Raw genomic sequence first — 23615 nt, 5'->3', positions numbered from 1 at the left:
TGCTTCACCTGCATAGCTATATGCTGTTGTGCCCTTGCAAAGATGTGTTCCTGCTCTGTTTTAGAATGGCCACTGTCCAAGAAGAGCATTTAATGAAAGTAGGAAAAAAATTGAATATTTAATACTTTATGCCACACAAAACAATGTATTGAATAAAGCAGCAATAATGGTTTAAAAAATATAGAAAATCCGTTTACATTGACGAGGGGCCGGCTACATGGATCAAACGACAACGTGATAGGATGCAATGGGGTCATTTGATCTGTGTAGCCAACCCCAAATAACAAAGTTAAGCAAATAACAGATTTATTTCAGAAAAAGGGGCCAACCTGACAGTAGCTCGCCTTACAGTCAATGTTTTATCACCCAATTTAAGGCCATTGAGAGAGGCACAAGCAATGTCTGTTACCGCTGGATTCTGATAAGATTGTAACCAGAAAATATATATTAAGAAAAAAATATACCAGAACCTGTATACAAAACCTGTAATGTAACTGATTGGAAAAGAAACAGATTAAATGTAATATCATTATAAATAGCAACAGAAGTTACGACTTTTGTTCACCTCATAAGTACAGAAACCATATCCTTTAGAATGTCCAGTGTCTTTATCCCTAACTAAATCAAAAGCATGGAGAGTACTGCAATACGAAAAATGCCACCATGAGCGAAGTTTATGTTTGTAAAAAAAAATCAAAATCAAAATCCCACATGAATCGAAAACCAAATAACACCTTGATACAAAACAAAATAGATGTACAATAGCTTTACCCAAAAGATTCTAGTATTTGTCTTATTTGTTCTTCAGTGAAGCAATATGAAAGCCCACCCACAAAAATGCGGTCAAGTCCCTCAGTTCCACCAACAGCACTAGAAACAAATCCAGATGAATCAGAATAAAAAACTAGATATAATTTCTTTATCCTTTATTTAGGAAAACGATATTTAGAATATAAGATATACACATCACAAAGTGGTCAACTAACCCAATAGCAAGTCCAACGGCAGATAAGTTGAGGTGTGGACTTGGCTGGCTAGGACCTAGAGCAGCAGCTAATGAAGGATTATAATCTGTTGGCCTACGGACCCTTACAGCAACACCCTAAGATATCATGAGAAACATGTTAGGGTATAGTGTTTCCATACATTAACAATAAGAAGAAGCAAGCCTTTCCTTCCCCACTATGTGGGATGAGCAACATGAATCACACATCATCGAGTACTCATAACTCACATCTATAGAAATAGAAAGCCATTTAAATCTAAATCTCTCCTAATTATTCCATCTATAGTTAATCCTGGTCTGCTACCACTAACAATTGAACTATCCTCAACCCAATGTACATTTTTATGGGGGTTCCGATAGTTTCCACTCACATATTCAGATGAAATAACTAATCATTCAGTTGTTTAAGTGGAAAATCCCAAGAGAGTAAAGTAAAGGTCAGAGCACGCAGTCAGCATGAAACATCAGATTGAGAATGCACTAGATAACATCCTCTTATGACCATGCATATAAAAAACCTAGATTGCGCAAGAAGAATACTTTCCTACCAACAAAGTATAGATTCTCCACATCTGTATTTACATTAAGTAAAAAAAAAAGTACATATTCCAGAAATCACAAAATGTTAATGGATGAATCATACAGTAATTGGCATTCTCCTTACTTAGTTCCTGCTATATTTTATCTCATTTGATATAACAACACCTAAAGATGGTATTTCAAGATATTAACATGATAGTCCTTGCCTGAAATATTATTCCATCTAACGCCATTGCATTGCTAGCCTCCTCAACAGTTCTCATCTCCACAAATGCGAATTTCTTCTCATGATTGATGTAGACATTGACAACAGAATCGCCTATACACCATAAAATCTAGAATAAACAATATAACCAGCCAATATGGAGATCAATGACACCAATGTAACACTATATTGTCCACCAACTTTAAAGAAAATTATATTTTTGTATTAATAGAAACTGTTGAATTATGTGCCTTAAGCAAATATGCAGTCCACATTACATGCAATAAATATAGAAAACAATAAAAACACGATTGAAAGGTTGATGTTATGTTTGTAAACAAGAGTATTAGAATGTGAGAAAATATCAACTATTTGATTGCCAACCTAAATTTCTAGTTTTTCTTAAATTTGAAAGGCAGTATCATCATATGATTGCTTGTAGTCCTAAGACTGGATTAATGGAAACAACAATAAGTTATTAAGTTACTGAGGAGGGTAACTAAACCAAAGCTTATATAGATATCTAAACTAAAAATAAAATACTATGCTTATTTGACCTGCTCCAGCAGAATTGCCCCCAATGGTAATCATGACTTGGCTGAAGAATGCTGCAATTGTCTGTTTCAAAAATAAAAGAACCTCAAAACAAGAATTCCAAAAGTAAAGGAAAAGAAAATTTAGGTTAAGCATTACAATGTTTACCTTAACAGTAAAATGTTTACGTTAAACTTAAAGAAAAATGGACTACACCTATCACCCCATCCCTAGAGAAATATTCCCTTCATATAATGCAAAATATCCTTCCAAATTAATTTGGCAAACTATTTTCAAACAAATGGGAAGGCAATGCTTATTAGAGTTGTCGAGAGAGAGAGAGAGAGAGAGAGAGAGAGAGAGAGAGAGAGAGAGAGAGAACCTGTTCATTAGTCAACGGAGGAATCCCACCTACATAAACTCGCCGGGCATGCCTTGTAGCCTTTAGAACAAGAAAAAAAAATTATCAGAAAGACATTTTCACTTGCAAATCCACATATTGACCCTTATATGAAGTCACACCACCTGCTGTGTCATAGGTTGAATGTGCATTACAGAAAGTGTTCCCATCTGTGGCAAAATGAAATCATATAGATTGTTCATAGGATTTAAAAAAGCTGAAAATCTGGTGCCATAACACTGATGACAAACCAGCACCTGTGATATTCCAAATGGTGACAAATTTTGTGAAGTTCCTTGAATCGTATGAGCAGTACCCAGTATTTGCCCTGCATTGTTAACTTTTAGGAAAAACAAGATATAGAAAATATTTTTTTTCAAAATATTGCATGGTTTTGTAGATTGTCAATAGATTAAAAGAAAAAAAGTTAAGAGGCGTACAAGCATCTATTCCACAACAAATAAAGCCAAAATGAAAGAAAATAAATCATACCTATTATATAGCATGAAAAATAAAAAATTTATAAACGAGTTCACTGAAGATGCTGCGGACATATGTGTCCACCAATAGGAAACTTTTGCTGGTTCAGAGTGAAAGATCCAGCTACAGAATGCATAGGTCATCCATTGAATATGCTACAGAGCGTTGCTGATAGGTAGGTTCGTAGGACATCAAACCCAACATTGTCTTCTTAACCAACCATAATAATAACCCAGAAACACAAAACCACACACAACAGCCAAACAACACAAGAATGGTTCTCAGTTTCAAAAGTAAATTCATCACGTCAAAATATACAGAAAATATCAACAAAACACTTAAACAAAGGGAACAATTATTTCAAGCTGAATATGTGGAGGGCAAAATAAATAAACGAAGCTTGTAACTAATCTAAATAGTAATTCCTACATGCAAGTTATTAAATTAAGAGGTTCAGTACCTGAGACAGCAGGTGTTACGTCTGCAGTAGGTGGTGCCATGTCAAAACCAGAGGTCCTTTTGCTGCAATACAATTAAACAATTAAACATTTGAAGATAAAGATAAAAACAGCTAAGTGCAGTCAAAAGGAAAACAGTAGTTCAAGAGTCTATCAAATTACAACAGTATCATACCTACACAACCATATAAGAAAATTTAACATGCAAAGGAAATGTTTGTTCAGCTGCAGGAACTTTATAAGAAAATTTCTTCAAGTTGACATAAAGCTATTTAAGAACACATTGGTTTCCAGTTAAATACCTGTTTCACCTTCTAACCGATGTAGGTAGAGGTGAGGGCATTTATCTCTACATTATGCTAAACTAAGATGGAAAGCAAGGCTAAGTCAACAGACTCGAGAACATATAGATAGCTTATATCCCACAAGATCAATGGACAAGATCAATGGACACACCGAATTCAAGTGCAATTACCATTCAGACCGAGATGGGGATCTGGACCGTGATCTTGATCTTGATTTCCTCCTCGATCTCTTTGAATGCGCTCCATATTTGTGCTTTGTTTCTCCATCGCAAACACGGTCATTATGCCTACAAAATGAAAGAACTCTCCAATATGAATGACAAATAGATGAAGAAAGCTGCACAAAGAAAGGCACTAATCAGTCAAATGCTAAAGGAAATTTCAACTAGAAGAGAAGAAAAGGGGATGAATAGTCTAACCTATCATAATCACTTTTCTTGTGCCCATTATAACTGTCATATTTACCCCTCCCCATAAACCTTCCAACCTTGTGGTCTCTGCGATGGCGGTCATGAAAGGTTTTCCTTTCATCATCTTGCCTTGTCATCCGTGAACTTTCATAAGCAGATCCACGAGAAATTCGCTGAGATAATTTAACAACACTCAATGATCTCATCCAACACACATGTAAGTAGACAGGCTCAGACGCCTTAAAAATTCAAATACCAACCCACCTAAATCAGTAATGCCTTCAACTGCAGGTCATGAAATAATTACATGCCCCTTGTTTAATCATGCACCAATTGCAAACAGGTGCACGCAGGGTGCACACACACATGATTAAAACCATTATCATATCTGGTTTTTCTTTATTTTTATTTAAAAAAAATGTAATTTGCTTCGTTTCATCTGGTAAATACAGAATAACCACCCTTAAATCTTCCACAATCCCAAATCTTCTCATTTCAGCCGTTTGACATAGAAACCCACAACCAACAAAGAGGGTGACCTAAACTAAATTTTGGATTACAAACAAGAATCAACGTTCCAAACACAAACTGCAAATACAAACAAGCACATTGAACGAAACCAAACACAAACAAATTTAAAAGAAAAAGGTCCGATCAAGATTCATAAATTCTACAAGCAAGACACCCATATATACAGATAAATGAAGCTTCTGATAAAACTGATCAAACATTAATATTTCAGAAACTAAAAAAAAAAAATTAAACTACAAACCTTATCGGGCGATGAACGGCCACGAAGGGAAGCATGATTTTCGATGTCAGACATTGGATGCAAGCCCTGAAGCTATGAAATTTGAACGTTGAAACCCTAAAATACTTCGCTGTGTGATGAAGATTAGAGAATGAAATGGCAGTGATCGTTGATCAAGCATAATAATATTTTAAATTTTTTATGATATATTTAAAAAGAATAATAATATTTTAATTTGTAGACAATAGACATATTAACTCAGGTTTATAAAAAAAAAATAACTTTGTAGCACAAGTAAATTAGTAAAATAAAAGTTAAATTTGATCCTTAAAACTCCAAAAGTTATTTTAGTTCATAAAATTATAAACAAAAATATTATTTATACACTAAAACTAGTTATAATGTATCATGTATAAATATATATTATTTAGTTTACTTTCAATATGTATTTTATATTTTAAAATTTTTAATTTAGTTCAAAAAATCCTAAAATTCTTAATACTCATATTGATTTTTGAAATTGTATTCGCCCTTAGTCCGATCTCTAAAAATTTCGATTTACTCAATTTAATCTCTAATTTGGTATTCATAATTCATGTTAGTTTCTGACCTTATTTTTGTCATAAAATCGTTAACGGTATATTAAAATAAACTAACGATTATCCTGCAAGACTTTTTAATGGGTATGAAGTGATCGTTAAAACTTTTTAACTATAACCATAATTTCACTTAAGGATTTTAAAAGCTTTTTAAGCAACAAATTGAGGTAAAAATTTTCAATTACTAAGTTATGAGATTAATATAGGTCGAAATGCTAAGTTATGAGATTAAATTGAGTAAATTGAAACTTTAAATACTAGGAATGGAATAATTTGAATAGAGTAAATAATTAAATTAGTCATGCCCGATTTTCAAATTGATCCCTAAGAAATTAAATTAATCAAAATTATTTTTGAAAGATTTAAAATTAATTACGTTAGTCCCTCCATCAATTTTATCACTAACGACTTTTACTGACGTGAAAATTGGAGCCTAACCCAACAACCCAACCCGACGACTCTCCTTCTCTTTTACGCGTCTCAGCCTCCATGCCAGTTCCAACAGCTGCTGCCTCCATCAATTGTAGCATACACAGTAATTCAAACAATATTGACTGTTCTTCCATTTCATGATGTGGTCCTTGGGGCAATTTCATGTTGCGATCCCTTCTCAACCTGAACTCCTTGGGGCAATTTCATGATGCTCATTCCCAATCAAACCAAATCCTCGGAGAGACTTCAATCCAGATCCCAACAATAAGAACAGCTAATCAAAATTTGATTTTTTTCTGGTGAGCAAGGATTTTGTTCAACAACAATGAACGCTCAAATTTGTAAATTTATTAACTTAATGGCAGTGTGCCCTTGATTTGGCAAGATTTGATTGAACGGTCTTTGTTTCAACTTGGCGGCGTCCATGGAAGAGTACAAAGGAAGACCGATACAAGCAGAGCAAATCGGTGCAAGTTGCAACGAAAGAAGAGACCATGTTCTACCAGAAGCTGAAGAAGAGGACGGACAAGAGTTGGACGGTGCAGTGACGACGATCTCTGCGACATTAGGCGGAGGGGTTCAGCAAAGCAGCAATTACCTATTCACGTCAGAGAGAAACTGCAGGCAAGGCGTGGCGACGGCGTGGTGGAGTTTCAGGTAGAAGACGAAGAAGCTGCTGAATGTGGGAGGAAGGAAATCCTATTCCTTGCTGGGTTTGGGTTTGGTTTGATGTGGGTAGGATCCGGATTCGGGTTGAGTTGTGAAGTTTATGTGCCACGTCTGTAAAATTTAACGTCGTCTTTAGTAACAAAATAGACGAAAGAACTAACGTGATTATTTTAAGATTATATACTCATTTTGGTCCTAAAAAAATTTCAGACTGGACGCTTTAGTTCCCAACTAAAATTAATTACTCGATTGGTCCCTAACAATTAACTCCATCAATCACTTAAATCATTTACTCCGTTAATTCTAACGGAGGACAAAATAGTCCCTGACAACTCTAACAAGGGACAAAATGGTCCCTGATCTCCTCTGTTCGAAAACGACACTATTTTCTCTCAATTTTCATCATATCTTGCATAACACTAATAGTCTAACACTGTAACTTCAAATTACATAATGCACACTCTATAAATTTAATGTTCACAAAAAAAATCATCAACTTGTTTTCAACCAATTCATACTCAGGAAACTAATGCCTATGTCTCTCAACTAGTTGTCGTCTTCGATGAATCCCATGAATCTAGACAGAAAGTCTGATTTGTTAAGACTCGTCGTCATCGTTGCTATCTCCCTCCTCCTCTGTCCTAACATCTCTATGACCACATTGTCCACCACTTCGATCGTTTCCTTCAACTTCTTCTCCGAACCAATGTTCAGTAATCGCTTCAGTTTTCATATGAGTGGCAACTGCGACATTGCTCGTTGTAATAGCTTGGATGCGAGGTCGAAGCTGTCTGCCAACTTGGACTCCGGAAAAGAATGAATGAAGCACTCGGTGTCTATTTTAAATGAGAATTTGCATATGATGTCGAAGGAGAATTTTCTCATGATGTCCTAATGTCCAACAATCTATATTACTTACTGGAGAGTGGAGAAAGACATGCCCTTGGAATAATTGTGGAACTTAGTCTTGAGGATGTCATGGATATTGTCGGGGTTGGAGGTGATGTTATCAAAGACGTGGAAGTGGATGCTTTTGGTGGGTGAAGTGTAGAGGAGGTGGATGTACCGGTCACAAAGATTTAGGAAGTGTATGGTCCATGACATATTGAGATAGGTACGACACGTGTGACAATTACACCATGACTTAATCTTGGAGGTAAAGAGGAGGAAGGAAAAGATGGAAAAGAAGACTGTGAAGGTGAAGAAGGAGAGTATGAATGTTAGGGATTATGCGAGATATGATAAAAATTGCGGAAGAACAGTGTCATTTTCAAATAAAGAGGTCAGGGATCATTTTGTCCCTTGTTAGAGTTGTCAGGAATCATTTTGTCCCATGTTAAAGTTTTCACGGACCATTTTGTCTTCCGTTAGAGTTGACGGAGCCAAGGACCTAAGTGACTAACGGAATTAATTATTAAGGATCAATCGAGTAATTAATTTTAGTTGGGGACAAATATGTTTGGTTTGAAATTTTTTGAGAACCAAAATGGGTATATACTCTAATTTTAAATCTTTCGAAGACGATTTTCATTAATTTAATCTTTCGAAAATCAATTCAGAGATCGGATGATCTTTCAAGAACCAATTTAACTATTTACTCAATTTGAATATTAACTTAGAATAAGACACATAACCATTCTAGTATTCTACTATGGATTCTTAGACTTAAAAATCAATATAATGTACAGAATATATATGTATTAAATAACTTAACACTTTCAAAAAAAAAAAAGAAACCAAAATAAATATCTACTGTTTTAGGATTTTCAAGTCTGCCGCATAGTGCGCAATGAATTGATTTTTAAACAGAATTTCTTTGTCCATATGTAAATCTCGTCATATTTTGTATATATAATTATATATTGACATTGAATGACGTCAGCTACCCTTTGTTTCATTTTCATATATTTCTTGTATCTAAGTTTCGGTTCATGGTGGTTGATTCACTTCATATTTGTCAATAAAGTGATAAACCATTCCATAAGTGGCGGTAAATTTACAGCCAAGCTTCTTTTTCCCTGGGGAATTTCCACATTATTTTCCAACTTGACAGATCAAGAATTAATCCATCGCAGATCGAAACTCTATCTAAAAATTTGTCGCTAGCCAATGGGTTGCTATATGCTATGGCTTTAATCTCCTCGTCATCAGATTTGAGTCCCTGACGTTGAGTACTCAACATTGCAGCTTCCACTCATCGCAACCAAAAACCACCCTCAATTTGATACAATTAGGACTTGGGAGAGAGCCAAAGAAAACGCTACAAGGGAATTGGAATCGCATAATATTCGGTTCTCACTTCATTCATTATTAGCTACAGGATGACATATGAAATATGAAATATGAAGTCTATTTAAATAGAGTTTATATATTCTATTGAATAATAAGTATTCGCAACATTGAGATCATGAACTTGCCCTGTGTCAATATTGTGGGATTCCAACTTATGATGATGGATTCTGAAAAGCAGCTCATTACACTTCCTCAATTTACTATCTTGTGTAATAATCTAAGAGTCAAATCCAATAATATGATTAGCAGCACTGATTAACGAACAGTAGAGCTAGTAGCAAAAGAAAAAACAATTGACTACAAAATTGCTAAAATAACTACAAAATTTAGAAGCTAATTTATACAATACAAGCATCAAGATGAATTTGGCTAAGGATATCAATATTTTGTTCTGCCATCGCCTTCAGTTATCACATCCTCGAAGGATCCATTAGCAGGAATCATCGGCAACACGTGCTCTTGATGAGGTACAATGACATCAAGAAGGTAAGGTCCCGGAGTATCCAACATCTTCTGAATTGCTTCTCTAAGGTCTTGCTTCTTGGTCACTCGAGCTGCTGGTATACCACAAGCATCTGCAAAATGCAGCATGTTCGGAAATATCTCATTCTCTTTAGACGGGTCTCCTAGATAGGTGTGAGCCCTATTGGATTTATAGAAACGATCCTCCCATTGAACAACCATACCCAAGTGTTGATTATTCAACAGCAAGATCTTAATAGGGAGATTCTCCACCCTTATAGTGGCCAGCTCTTGAACATTCATCATAAAACTGCCATCACCATCAATGTCAACTACAACAGCGCCGGGATTAGCCACAGCAGCTCCAATGGCGGCCGGCAATCCAAAACCCATAGCACCAAGACCACCGGATGTTAACCACTGCCTAGGCCTCTTGTATTTGTAAAATTGAGCAGCCCACATCTGGTGTTGTCCAACTCCAGTGCTTATAATAGCATCGCCATTGGTCAGCTCATCTAGAACCTGAATGGCATGCTGAGGAGGAATAAGATCTTCCCCAAACGTCTTGTAACTCAACGGGAATTTGAGCTTCTGCTCATTCAGCTCTTCCCTCCAAGCCCGAAAATCAAGCTTACCCTTCACCCCCCTGCTTTCCAAAATCCTATTGATCCCACTCAAGGCCAGCTTCAAATCCCCACAGACAGACACATGGGGCAGCTTGTTCTTCCCAATCTCTGCCGAGTCAATGTCAATGTGAACAATCTTTGCCCTGCTAGCAAACGCCTCAAGCTTTCCCGTCACACGATCATCAAATCTCACCCCAAAAGCAAGCAAGAGATCACTCTTATCAACAGCATAATTAGCATACACAGTCCCGTGCATCCCAAGCATCTGCAACGAATTCTCACCACCTACAGGATAAGATCCTAAGCCCATCAAAGTACTAGCCACAGGAACCCCGGTAAGCTCAACAAACCTCCTCAACTCCTCACTCGCATTCAAACTCCCACCACCCACATACAGAACCGGCTTCTTAGATTCCAACAACAACCTCACAATCTGCTCCAAATATGACTCATTTGGAGCCTTTGGCAACCTAGACATGTAAGCATTTAACATAACTGGTTGATCCCAATTGGGAACAGCAAGTTGTTGCTGAATATCTTTAGGAATATCAATCAACACAGGACCAGGCCTACCACTAATAGCTAAGAAAAAAGCCTCATTCACAATCCTAGGAATGTCATCAACATCAAGAACAAGGTAAGCATGCTTCGTGATGGATCTAGTTACCTCAACAATCGGGGTTTCCTGAAAGGCATCGGTTCCAATCATGCGGCGGGGGACCTGGCCTGTGATGGCAATGAGCGGGACGCTATCAAGGAGCGCGTCCGCGAGCCCACTCACGAGGTTGGTGGCGCCGGGGCCGGAGGTGGCGATGCAGACGCCGGCGAGTCCCGAAGATCGCGCGTATCCCTCGGCAGCGAACACGCCACCCTGCTCGTGGCGCGGGAGAACGTTCCGGATTTTGGATGAGCGCGTGAGAGCCTGGTGGATCTCCATGGAAGCACCACCGGGGTAGGCAAAGACGTCGGTGACACCCTGGCGCTCCAGCGCCTCCACGAGGATGTCAGCGCCCTTGCGTGGCTCGTTGGGAGCAAATCGGGAAACGAAATTGTCGCCAACGACGGAAGGGGAGCTGGTTGCGGCGGTGGATGCATTCGGAGGGGAGAGTTTCGGATTATGTTTGGGGTTGGTGTTGGAGAGGGAGCACGTGATTCGGAGGGTGTGTGATGAAGAAGAGGGATAATTTGGGAATTTAGTGAAAGTAAGAGCTTGCTTCGACGAGGTTGAAGATGATTGAAGGGATTGAAAAGCTGGAAAAGAGGGTTTGGAAGCAGTGGCAGCCATTTTTGCAGAGAACGGCGGGAGTGTAAGGGATGATGATCGTCTGTAATGAAATGCAGACCCTAAATTTTGAATGCCATGTTGTTCATTTACCATGTTACCCCTTCTCCATTGGCGCGTATTTATTCTTGACTGGGTGAAATGGTAAAAAGGACATCAAGTCAAGATCCGTGTTCATCTCAACCTCTCATAAATACGCTGTTTACGTATTTATTTACCATCTGTAATCATTACATAAGACAATTACCAAATCTAGGAAATGTGATATGTATAATTAAATTTTTAGTTTATGTAAATTAATTCGTACATTTTAACTTTTAGATAAAGTCTAACATCTTTTGGGAGTCAACTTTTTATTTGTGTGTCAGCACATGATTTAATACCTTTATTATGAAATTTTGTTTTTGGGGATACAGAAGGTAATATTGTAATTTTTTTGCCATGACTTTTTACAATTTTTCTTTTTGGTTTAAAATTGTTTCATTTTTTTGTTGGCCTTTAGTCTAATAAATGGCCCGAAAATCTTAGCATACCGATGTTGAAGGCCCCAACTATGTAATGCAAGCTAAGGCTAGAAAATAATTTCCATATGTTGAGTTAGTACGTATTTAACCTCTACAAGAGATGCGCTGAATAGCGGCGATTTTTTTAGGAATTTGTGACGGTTTTTAACCGTCACGAAACGAAATTCCAGCGGTTTCACAAGTGTTGTCTATTAAGGAGTGGAGATTTAATTTTGCGGCAGTTTTAAACTGCCACAGATTTGAGTGGGTTTTTGTTTATAGATAAAATTTCATGAAACTAATTGAGTATATAATGAGTTAATATTCAATTGAAGGAAAAAAAAGTGACACTCAAAAAACATAAATATCTCTATCATGAAAATATTCAAGTCAGTACCACAGGGAGGTCAGGTATGAATAACACTAACATAACCGTGTAACTTATATCCAACATCCATCAAAACAAGATCTCCCTATTTAATCTGCCAAATATGTGATAAAAAATTGAACAATAAAAGATAAATACTAGGAGACAGCATTTGGTGATGATAACTAAATTAAGCTTTTGGTTATTTCCCAAATAGTGTATGACACTTGCATTCAGCCCACCTCCAACGATAGGATTTGTTGAGTTAAGAAATTAACTAAATTAATTAGTGATGACAAACATTATTTTTGGGTAAAATAAATAATTAGTGTTGAGTGTTAATAATGATATGTTACTAATTATTTATTAAACAATGCAGGTCAAGACTTTGTCTAGCAGCCCAAAATGGAATAAAAATAAAACATCAAGGCTAATGGGCTGGTTAGTCAAGTGGAGCCCAAAAGAAACAAAGCCAAAGAAACCAACGGGCTGAATATGAAGAAAGCAAACCCAAGCCCGAAATGCTTACCCAAGTTGATCCCACCAAGCTTCTCATACAAGATTGAAGTCTTCACTCTCTCTTATTGCTTCGGTCAGCAAAAAAATATTAGAAAGAGAGCTGTGTTCCTCCTGCTACTTTTATCAGAAAAGAAAGAAAGAGAAAGCTTAATCATAAAGCAAAGATCTAATTACCCATCAAGTTGAGTTAGAAATTAAAAGGTGATTTATTTCCATTTGCATGCAACTTACTTTCTTCACTTCATCTCAAATCTTCTGGCTTACCATTTTTGGATAAATGGAAAAAGTGTTCTCTGATCTTCACTGCTGTGCATCTACGGTCATATATGTGTCTTGGGGACCAAGTTGGTTTTCAATGGCTGAGATAGGGTTTTACCGTTGGAAACATCTGTTTATGATGTCAAATGTCTTCGGTCAAGCAAAAAGGAGACAGCTTGGAAATCCCTAATTTGGGATAAATGAAGAAAGCAATCTCTGTTCACCACTACCGTACATCAATGGTCAAGATTGTTTCTTGGGGACCAAGAAGTATTTCAAGGGTTCAGATTGGGCTTCACCATTGAAAATAATTTTCTTTGCTTCCCTGAGGCTTTCGGTCAAGCAAGAAAAAAAGTCAGACTCAAATTTCTAATTTGGGGATTAACTGGAAAAGTGACGTGGTAAGTTGGTGAAGCTCAAGGCTCAAGGTGTTGGCCTTGGAAGAAGAACCAAGCAACATGCAAGGAGATAAAAAGAAGCTTGCTGTTCATTCAGAAGTAAGGAGAGATAACCAGTGAACTTGAAGTGTTTGTTCTGAGAGAGCTCTTTGAAGAAGTTCAACTAACTGGACAGTGTAACCTATTCAAAGGTGCATTCCGCCAGTATGAAGAACTAAATCAGAGGCTTGCGAATCTGGTTTTGCACATAGCAAAGAGGCTGCTGATGAAGTCAATCTCCTTCATGTTTTACTGATTGTAATGTTCTTTTCAATGTTTATCATTCTGTAATTTCTAGTGAGAAAAGGCATTGTAAGAAAACTCAAGTAAAAGCCATGAGTTGAAAAAGGCTGAGTGAAACACTTGAGAGAAAAGCCTAGGGTTATTTTCAGATTTCTTTAGGTATGTTTATGTCTTGTATCTTGTATCTGTGAGGTATCCCTTTCTTAGTTGGGTTAGCACTAAGAGGTATAGTTAGGTATTAGTATAGCCAATATCAAGTTAGGTTAGAACTTGAGTGTGAAATTGGTGTATGTAATACTGTTAACTATAGTGAAATTCTTCCATAGTTGTGGAGGAGACTGGATGTAGGTTGCATAGCACAAGGCAACCGAACCAGGATACATACTGGTGTTAGCTTTTCTCTTCTCTGCTGAGTTCTTTTTTCTGATATTCATGAAACAAAAATAAATTGTCTCATAAATTTCCGCTGCTGTGTTTAAACAGAACCTGAATTGAAAGCTTGTTTAAAAAGGGTAATAATTGCAACAAAAATGAAGGCATAGATTCAACCCCCCTTCTCTAAGCCTACCACAACCTTCAATTGGTATCAGAGCTAAGGTCTCAAGAATCAAGCTTAACCGCTTGGAGCAAAGATCCAATGGCGAACAACTTGGGCACAACCACAGTTGCTTACACCCTCACTGAAGGCCAGTCAAACAACCGGCCACCTTTCTTTAACGGAAAGAACTACTTCTACTGGAAATAAAGGATAAGGATCTTCATCCAATCCATTGACTACAACCTATGGAAGATCGTTGTGAGTGGTCCCAAGATCCCAACAAAAACAAGTGCTGATGGAGTGGTGACTCCGAAAGAAGCTAAATGGAATGAAGATGACAAGAAGAAGATAGAGCTGAACGCTAAAGCAATCAACCTTCTTCACTGTGCTATCAGCTTTGAAGAATACCGGAAGGTGTCTAGATGCAAGACAGCCAAAGAAATCTGGGAAAAACTCCAGGTTACACATGAAGGCACCAAACAAGTCAAAGAAACGAGGATTGATATGCTGCGAAAAGAGTACGAGATATTTAGCATGAAGAATGGAGAAAGCATTGATGAAGCATTTGAGAGATTCTCAATCATAATCAACAACCTTGATGCTATGGGTACAAACTATGCAGAACAAACCTTGGTGAGAAAACTCCTTAGAAGCCTCACAAAAGAGTGGGAAAACACTGCCACTATCCTAACCGAGAGTAACAACATAAGTCCCATAACTTATGATGAGCTGAGAGGAAAACTCCTTGCCTATGAAGCCACACACACAAACATAGACTCAAAGAAAAAGGGAATAGCCCTCAAGTCACAAATAGAACCAAAAGAGAGTGAGTATAGTGATGGTATTTCAGATGACGAGCTTTTGTTTTTTGCTAGGAGATTTAGAAGAATGATGAAGAGAAAGGGCAAATACAAAGGTTCAAGTTCAAAGGAGCACAAAATAGACTTGAGCAAGGTGACGTGTCATCATTGCAAGGAGGCTGGACACTTCAAATCAAACTGTCCAAAGCTCAAAAAGGAAGACAAAGGAAAGAAGGAAAGGAAGAGAGTACTCATGGCAGCTTGGGAAGATCTTGAGAATGACTCAAATGAAGAAGAAGAATCTGAAGGAGATGACAAAGACTGTTTCATGGCTGGAAACAACAATCTTGATGAGGTAAATTATTATGATTTGACCATTGAGGACTTGCATGCTATTATTGATGATCTTACTTTAAACACATCAAAACTGCTTGATAAATACAATGAATGTAAATCTGAAAGAGATGTGTTAAGAGCTGAAAATAATTTTTTAAAAAAAAAGTAAAGAAAACTGAATGTGCTTTGGACATCATTGAAGAAAACAGATTTCTAAAATCTGAACTTGAAAAATTAAAAGGAAAGCACGTTGTGGATCCCTCTCATGAGTTAATTGCTGAAAATGAAAGATTAAATGATATGATTAAAAGGCTGAATGGTGACTTGACAAAATTTGCTCAAGATTCTAGTAACTTGGACAAATTACTTGCAAATCAAAGACCATTGTTTGAAAAATCTAGTTTAGGCTACATAGCCAAGGAAGATGTTGTTTCCAACACTTCCACTGTGAAATTTGTGGCCTCTTCATCAAATACTAAATCCATACCAAATAAATCAGGTATCGGATATGTTTCAACTTGTGAAGAAAAATCTGATGAAGAATACACAAATGAAGCTGTAATTTCACCAAGAACTGGTCCGAGTTCAAACCGGCCAGGTTTGGGTTATATTTCGAAAAATGAGGCTGCTTTTAAGAAACCAATTTTCTATTACAAAACCTCATTTTTGAAAAATCCAAAGAGCTCTAAAAATTCTGGTGAAAACAGTTTTGCAAAGAGGAACAATTGTAACAAAAATCAATTTGTTAAAGGAAATGTGTCTCCCCCAAAAACCAGAAAATTTCAACCATTTAATCACTTCAAGCAATTTAACTCACCCAAGTTTCAGCGACACACACCAGAAAATCATTGTGTTAATTGCAAAAAATTTGGTCACTCATATGCACAATGCTTTATTGAAAAGAGAGTTGTAGGAAACAAGGTCTACAATGTTGTTTGTGATTTCAATGTACTTGGGCAACCAAGATATAGTCAACTGTGTGATTTAGGATATTTAGTTGTTTTCAAAAGACTTGAATGCTGTGTTGTTAATGAAAAAACAAATGAAGTTATGTTTGTTGCCAAGCGTTTCAATAATATGTATGGACTTACTCTTGATGAACTAAAGGATCAAAATGTAGCTTGTTTTCACTCTAAAGAATCTGAAAAGTGGTTGTGGTACAAGAGATTGGGCCGTGCAAGTATGTTTCAAATAAACAAACTTGTAAAGAAAGAGTTAGTAAGAGGTCTTCCTTTGATAAAGTTTGACAAAGACATCACTTGTGATGCTTGCCAAATGGGAAAACAAATAAAAGTTCTTTTAAACCAAAGAAAGAATCTCTACTAAAAGACCACTTGAGTTGCTACACATTGATTTATTTGGTCCAACAAGAACTCAAAGCCTAGGTGGTAAACATTATGGTTTAGTAATTGTGGATGACTATACTAGGTTTGGTTGGGTTTTATTTCTTGCACACAAAAATGAAGCCTTTTCGGCCTTTGAACCTTTTTGCAAGAAAATTCAAAATGAAAAGGATTTGAAAATCTCTTCTATTAGAAGTAATCATGGAACTGAATTTGAAAATAATTTGTTTGAATCCTTTTGTGAGGAATTTGGAATATCTCACAACTTCTCTTGTCCAAGAACACCACAACAAAATGGTGTTGTGAAAAGAAGAAATAGAAGCATATAAGAGATGACAAGAGCCATGCTTTGTGAGAGTAATGTTCCAAAATTCCTTTGGGCTGAAGCGGTTAACACAGCTTGCCACATTTTAAATAGAACAATCATAAGGAAATTTTTGAAAAAAACCCCTTATGAACTTTGGAAAGGCTACCCACCAAGCTTAGATTACTTGCACATCTTTGGATGCAAATGTTTTGTTTTAAATAACAAAGAAAATTTGGGAAAATTTGATCCAAAGGCTTATGAGTGCTTGTTTGTAGGATATTCCGCAACTAGTAAAGCATATAGGGTTTATCATCAAGATGCTAGAATTATTGAAGAGTCCATACATGTTACATTTTGTGATACTAACTTGGTGCAAAGCATTTTGGAAGATGGTGATGCAGGAAATCAAGCTCAAAAGGAGGATGAAACAGCTCAGAATCATGGAAAAGAAAATTTTGGACAAGCTGAACCAGAAACAACAAATGCTGAAAATTCAAGAGACAATTCCATTTTATCTCATGAATCTGAAGGAAATTCTGCAGATGGCAGCACACAAAATCCCTTGGTGACTGAATCTGCATCCAAGCCCACCAAACCTCGTGAATGGAGATTCTTGAAGAATTATCCTGAGAAATTTATCATTGGGGACGTCTCTCATAGAGTGCAAACTAGGTCCTCCACTAAAAAGGCAAATGAAGGTTCAAACATTGCCCTTCTTTCACAAATGGAGTCTCAAAACGTCAAGGAAGCCCTTAGTGACCCTCAAAATGTCAAGGAAGCCCTTAGTGACCCTTCTTGGGTTAAAGCTATGGAGGATGAGCTCCTTGAGTTTGAAAAGAACCAAGTATGGACTTTGGTTCCAAGGCTAAGTGGAAAGAAAGTGACTGGCACCAAGTGGATATTTCGGAATAAGTTGGGAGAAGATGGTAGCATTGCAAGAAACAAGGCAAGGCTAGTGGCACAAGGATATGACCAAGAAGAAGGAATAGACTTTGATGAATCATTTGCCCCTGTTGCCCGAATGGAAGCCATAAGACTTCTCTTAGCTTATGCTGCATATTGTGGTTTTAAATTATACCAAATGGATGTGAAATGTGCATTTTTGAATGGTGTGATAGATAGAGAAGTATATGTGGAGCAGTCTCCTGGTTTTGAAAATAAAGAGCTTTCTAATCATGTTTTTAAATTGTCTAAAGCTCTCTATGGTTTAAGACAAGCTCCTAGAGCTTGGTATGAGAGACTTAGCTCGTTTCTTTTAAAAAATGGTTTTCAAAGAGGCACCACTGATACAACTCTATTTATCAAAAATTCTAATGATTCTTTTATTTTAGTCCAAATATATGTTGATGACATTATTTTTGGATCAGCAAATGAATCCCTTTGTACTGAATTTGGAAAGCTCATGATAAGTGAATTTGACATGAGTATGATGGGTGAACTTAATTTCTTCCTTGGGCTACAAATTAAACAAACTAAAAATGGTATTTTCATTCATCAAGAAAAGTATGTCAAGGAATTGGTTAAGAAATTTGGCCTTGAAAATGCCAAACCCATGGGAACTCCCATGCACCCAAATTCTAAATTAGATAAGGGAGAAACTGAGAAAGATGTTGATGAGACTAGGTATAGAGGAATGATTGGCTCTCTTATGTACTTAACTTCCTCTAGACCCGATATTGTGCAAAGTGTTGGATTGTGTTCTAGGTTCCAATCCAAACCAAAAGAGTCACATCTTTCGATCCAAACCTAAAGAGTCACATCTTTCTGCAGTTAAAAGGATCATTAGATATGTTCATGGCACATCTAATCTTGGTCTTTGGTATCCTAAGATTGATGATTTTTCTGCAGTTGGTTATTGTGATGCAGATTTTGCTGGTGATAGAGTTGATAGAAAGAGCACTTCTGGTTTATGCTGCTTCCTTGGAAAGTCCTTAAATGTTTGGTCAAGTAAGAAGCAACCAACAGTGGCCTTATCCATTGCAGAGGCTGAGTATATAGCTGCTTCTTCTTGTTGTTCTCAGCTTTTATGGTTAAAAACACAGCTTGCTGATTACAAGTTAAATGCTGAAAATATTCCCTTAATGTGTGATAATATGAGTGCCATCAATATTTCAAAAAATCCAGTTTTGCACTCTAGGACAAAGCATATTGAAGTGAAATTTCACTCAATAAGAGAACATGTCCAAAAGGGGGATATTAGCATTCAATTTGTTAAATCTGAGGAGCAATTAGCAGATATTTTTACTAAACCATTAGCTGAGGATAGATTCTGCATGCTTAGGACTTGTCTAGGCATTTTAAGCTATGATTCATTGTTTGAGCTTTGCTGATGTGTTTGTTAAGTCTTGGTCTCACAGGTTCGAACGAGACAATTCTGGGCAGAAGAAGAACCATCACTCTGCACTTTATCTTCTAGACTCTGAACCTTCTTGGAATAGGGTTTTGAAATTTTTTCAAGAATTCTCGTAACTTGCTGCAAATTGCAAACCTATTCATGTATTGTGCATGTCTTTTCTACATTTCTCATTATCATCATTTCAATTTTTGAAAAATTGCAACTTCTGTTTTAATTGTGCTAATGTCTTGTTTGAGAATTCTATTTTGCAGGTCAAAGAGACATTTGTTGAATAAGAAATGAGAGATCTGGTTTTTGTCGTGTAAAAATGGACATGGACCATGCTTGAATCTTATTATACATGTGGTCTCTTTTTGTTTTTGAAACCTTCAAGTGATATGAAACTCTCTTTTTGGTTCTAATGATTTTTTTTACCAAGAATTGGTATTTGAACATTATGAGTTTTGTTATATATCTATGGTGTTGCTGGTTGAAATATGATCTTTATTTCTCTTCCAAATTTTTTTTTCAAAACGCAACATCTAGCTTTAACATGTCTCTAACACACTATTTTGTAGGTTCTGTTTTGTTTTATTTTTCCCACCTTGATAACAAAAGGGGAGAAAATTGCATATATGAGGCTTGATAAGACATAAGACTTACTGAGATTATTGGATACTAGTTTTGATTAGTCTTGTGTTTGGTGACTGACTTGGGTTTATGAATTGAACTCTGTTTGACTTGTTTGTGAACTGAACTTGGATGACTTTAAGTCATTTGAAATTTATGTTATACTGGTGAATTGTTGCTTACATGCTGCCGTCGTTTGCAATATGTGCTTTTATGGATTATTAGACTTTTGTGCAAACATAGAATTCTAGATAAGCATGTGTATACATTAGATTGTTGTGTTGGCATTATTGTCTGTGTCCTCAGGTTAAGCGACATCCATATCTCTACTGGCTAGAAATCTGCCCTGCTAAATGTTGTCAAGAATGTTGTTCAGGAGTTTGTCTCCAAATCAAATCACTTGATTGCTATGAGCAAAGAGCAAAGGAAGCTAGCAAGCAAGCGCGAAAATTTCCTCCGTAAGTCAAGAAATAGAGTGGCTGTGATCATGACTTTCATTGATAACCTTCAAAAGGATGAAGACCCTGCCACTGATGCTGATGAAGAAGTTGATTCGGAGGGAAGTGGTTCGGATGCCTAAGAATTGTTTCATAAAGCTGCTGCTGTCTGCTTATTGTGTCTGATGAATTCTGTTTCTTTTGCTACTGTTGAACTGTTTTGTTCTCTTGGATGACTGCAATAACCTTGGATAACATTGCACCTTTGTTAATTCATTAGGACTGTGCATTAACTCTCTTTTCCAGGTTATAAGGTGCTGTTTTTGCTGATCTTGCTTATTGTCCGCCCTTGATGACAAAAGGGGGAGTAATAGCTGCTGAATGCTACTTATGCTACTTTTGCTGCTACTAAATTTTCTGTGATTTGAATTGTGAACTTTTGATTGTTGCTAATGATAGTGTTGAGCATATAAATTTTGTTTTGCAACTGTGCTGCTACAGGGAATGTATCCCCACTAACAATTGAAACTTGCTTTCATATGTTATTGGCTTGCCCTTGATTAATCTTGATACTTTGATTTTGCTGCTGACATAATATGTTGAGTATTGGACTAAATTTGTAGTGTTAATTATTTAAACTCCCTTAGTCAAAATATTTTTGTGTAGCTCTTTGTGGTGCTCTCTATAAGTAAATGCAAACAGGAAAGAAAAGAAGAGTACAAATCCAGGGGGAGTGAACTTTGAAAAAGAAAGGGGGAGCAACACAAAAGCAAGTGACATCATTCAAAGGGAAGTTTCTTAACTCTATTCAAATTCAATTCCTTTTGATAAATGTTTTAATTATGTTTGTCATCAAGGGGGAGATTGTTGAGTTAAGAAATTAACTAAATTAATTAGTGATGACAAACATTATTTTTGGGTAAAGAGATTGAAGACTTCCCTTTCTCTACTTGCTTCGGTCAGCATCAGAACAAAAGAGAGAGAGCTTCGTTTCTTACTTATTTCATCAAATAAGAAAGAAAGAGAAAGCTTAATCATAAAGCAAAGATCTAATTACCCATCAAGTTGAGTTAGAAATTAAAAGGTGATTTATTTCCATTTGCATGCAACTTACTTTCTTCACTTCATCTCAAATCTTCTGGCTTACCATTTTTGGATAAATGGAAAAAGTGTTCTCTGATCTTCACTGCTGTGCATCTACGGTCATATATGTGTCTTGGGGACCAAGTTGGTTTTCAATGGCTGAGATAGGGTTTTACCATTGGAAACATCTGTTTATGAAGTCAAATGTCTTCGGTCAAGCAAAAAGGAGACAGCTTGGAAATCCCTAATTTGGGATAAATGAAGAAAGCAATCTCTGTTCACCACTACCGTACATCAATGGTCAAGATTGTTTCTTGGGGACCAAGAAGTATTTCAAGGGTTCAGATTGGGCTTCACCATTGAAAATAATTTTTTTTGCTTCCCTGAGGCTTTCGGTCAAGCAAGAAAAAAAGTCAGACTCAAATTTCTAATTTGGGGATTAACTGGAAAAGTGACGTGGTAAGTTGGTGAAGCTCAAGGCTCAAGGTGTTGACCTTGGAAGAAGAACCAAGCAACATGCAAGGAGATAAAAAGAAGCTTGCTGTTCATTCAGAAGTAAGGAGAGATAACCAGTGAACTTGAGGTGTTTGTTCTGAGAGAGCTCTTTGAAGAAGTTCAACTAACTGGACAGTGTAACCTATTCAAAGGTGCATTCCGCCAGTATGAAGAACTAATCAGAGGCTTGCGAATCTGGTTTTGCACATAGCAAAGAGGCTGCTGATGAAGTCAACCTCCTTCATGTTTTACTGATTGTAATGTTCTTTTCAATGTTTATCATTCTGTAATTTCTAGTGAGAAAAGGCATTGTGAGAAAACTCAAGTAAAAGCCATGAGTTGAAAAAGGCTGAGTGAAACACTTGAGAGAAAAGCCTAGAGTTATTTTCAGATTTCTTTAGGTATGTTTATGTCTTGTATCTTGTATCTGTGAGGTATCCCTTTCTTAGTTGGGTTAGCACTAAGAGGTATAGTTAGGTATTAGCATAGCCAATGTCAAGTTAGGTTAGAACTTGAGTGTGAAATTGGTGTATGTAATACTGTTAACTATAGTGAAATTCTTCCATAGTTGTGGAGGAGACTGGATGTAGGTTGCATAGCACAAGGCAACCGAACCAGGATACATGCTGGTGTTAGCTTTTCTCTTCTCTGTTGAGTTCTGTTTTCTGATATTCATGAGACAAAAATAAATTGTCTCATAAATTTCCGCTGCTGTGTTTAAACAGAACCTGAATTGAAAGCTTGTTTAAAAAGGGTAATAATTGCAACAAAAAGGAAGGCATAGATTCAACCGCCCTTCTCTAAGCCTACCACAACCTTCAGGATTGAATCTGTTATGAAGTACAATAAAGGACAAGAGAAAGCGTTCAATTAATCATTGATAAATGTGAAAGGTTCTTAAACTATCAATTAAAAACACAAAAGTAATCATAAATGAAAGAATTCCTTAAGCAGTTAATTAATTCAATAGAGATGCACTCACTCCATTCGCTGTGCTCCTCTCATTTTGCATTCATATTCAACCTTTGCAGCTAGCATACCTTCAAAAGGGTATATTTTTGAATGCAGCATAGTCAACAAAAGGGCCTATTCAAGATAGATAAGAAAGGTTCAAAGTATCAATATTTTAGTGCTTCAAAAGAGAAAGACTTAAGACTAGTTAGTACTCCCAGTTCTCAAAGAAAGACTTGTGTACATCAGACAGATAGTACCTTTGAAGCTGTGCCTTGATAATGTCAACAATATCTTGAGCTGTAACACTGAATAATAAGCAAATTTAGAAGCATAATCCATACATAGCATAAATCAACATCTCAAAATTGCATCAATTCCAAGAGCATGTAGATTATCTGATTTGCATGTCTACTAAAACACCGCCCCTTTCCAACCATAACCAAAATACTAGTGTGATATCTATTAAACAAATCTCAATTCTTCTCAATTGAATCTCAAAAACTAACGATTCAAAATGCCACCTAGATTAATTAATTACAAATACATGTAAAAAAAAGTGCAATACCATTTCAACAATTC

The 23615-nt window shown here is 36.6% G+C and overlaps 2 protein-coding genes across 3 annotated transcripts; both read right to left on the bottom strand.

Moving 5' to 3' along the window:
• Window positions 1-8: 8 nt before the first annotated feature.
• On the bottom strand, window positions 9-5279 carry LOC107468686 (splicing factor U2af large subunit A; the record flags this gene model as incomplete). Of its 2 annotated transcripts, XM_016088022.3 has the most annotated exon segments (14): window positions 9-72; window positions 330-418; window positions 566-641; window positions 772-870; window positions 987-1102; window positions 1753-1865; window positions 2309-2369; window positions 2668-2727; window positions 2811-2855; window positions 2943-3013; window positions 3626-3687; window positions 4099-4215; window positions 4348-4511; window positions 5111-5279. In XM_016088022.3, coding segments are annotated over 14 exon segments (1191 nt in total), but the record flags the coding sequence as incomplete, so codon positions are not given.
• Window positions 5280-9177: 3898 nt separating this feature from the next.
• Window positions 9178-11500, bottom strand: LOC107468663 (acetolactate synthase 3, chloroplastic). The gene has a single exon (XM_016087993.3). It carries the CDS (start codon window positions 11452-11454, stop codon window positions 9460-9462), a length of 1995 nt encoding a protein of 664 aa, XP_015943479.3. The 5' UTR covers window positions 11455-11500; the 3' UTR covers window positions 9178-9459.
• Between the last annotated feature and the right edge of the window lie 12115 nt (window positions 11501-23615).

The sequence above is a fragment of the Arachis duranensis genome, chromosome 10 (genome assembly GCF_000817695.3).
Source record: "Arachis duranensis cultivar V14167 chromosome 10, aradu.V14167.gnm2.J7QH, whole genome shotgun sequence".
In the NCBI taxonomy this organism is placed as follows: Eukaryota; Viridiplantae; Streptophyta; class Magnoliopsida; order Fabales; family Fabaceae; genus Arachis; species Arachis duranensis.
Note: the sequence above shows the minus strand (reverse complement) of the source record. Positions and strands in the feature narration are given on the sequence as shown.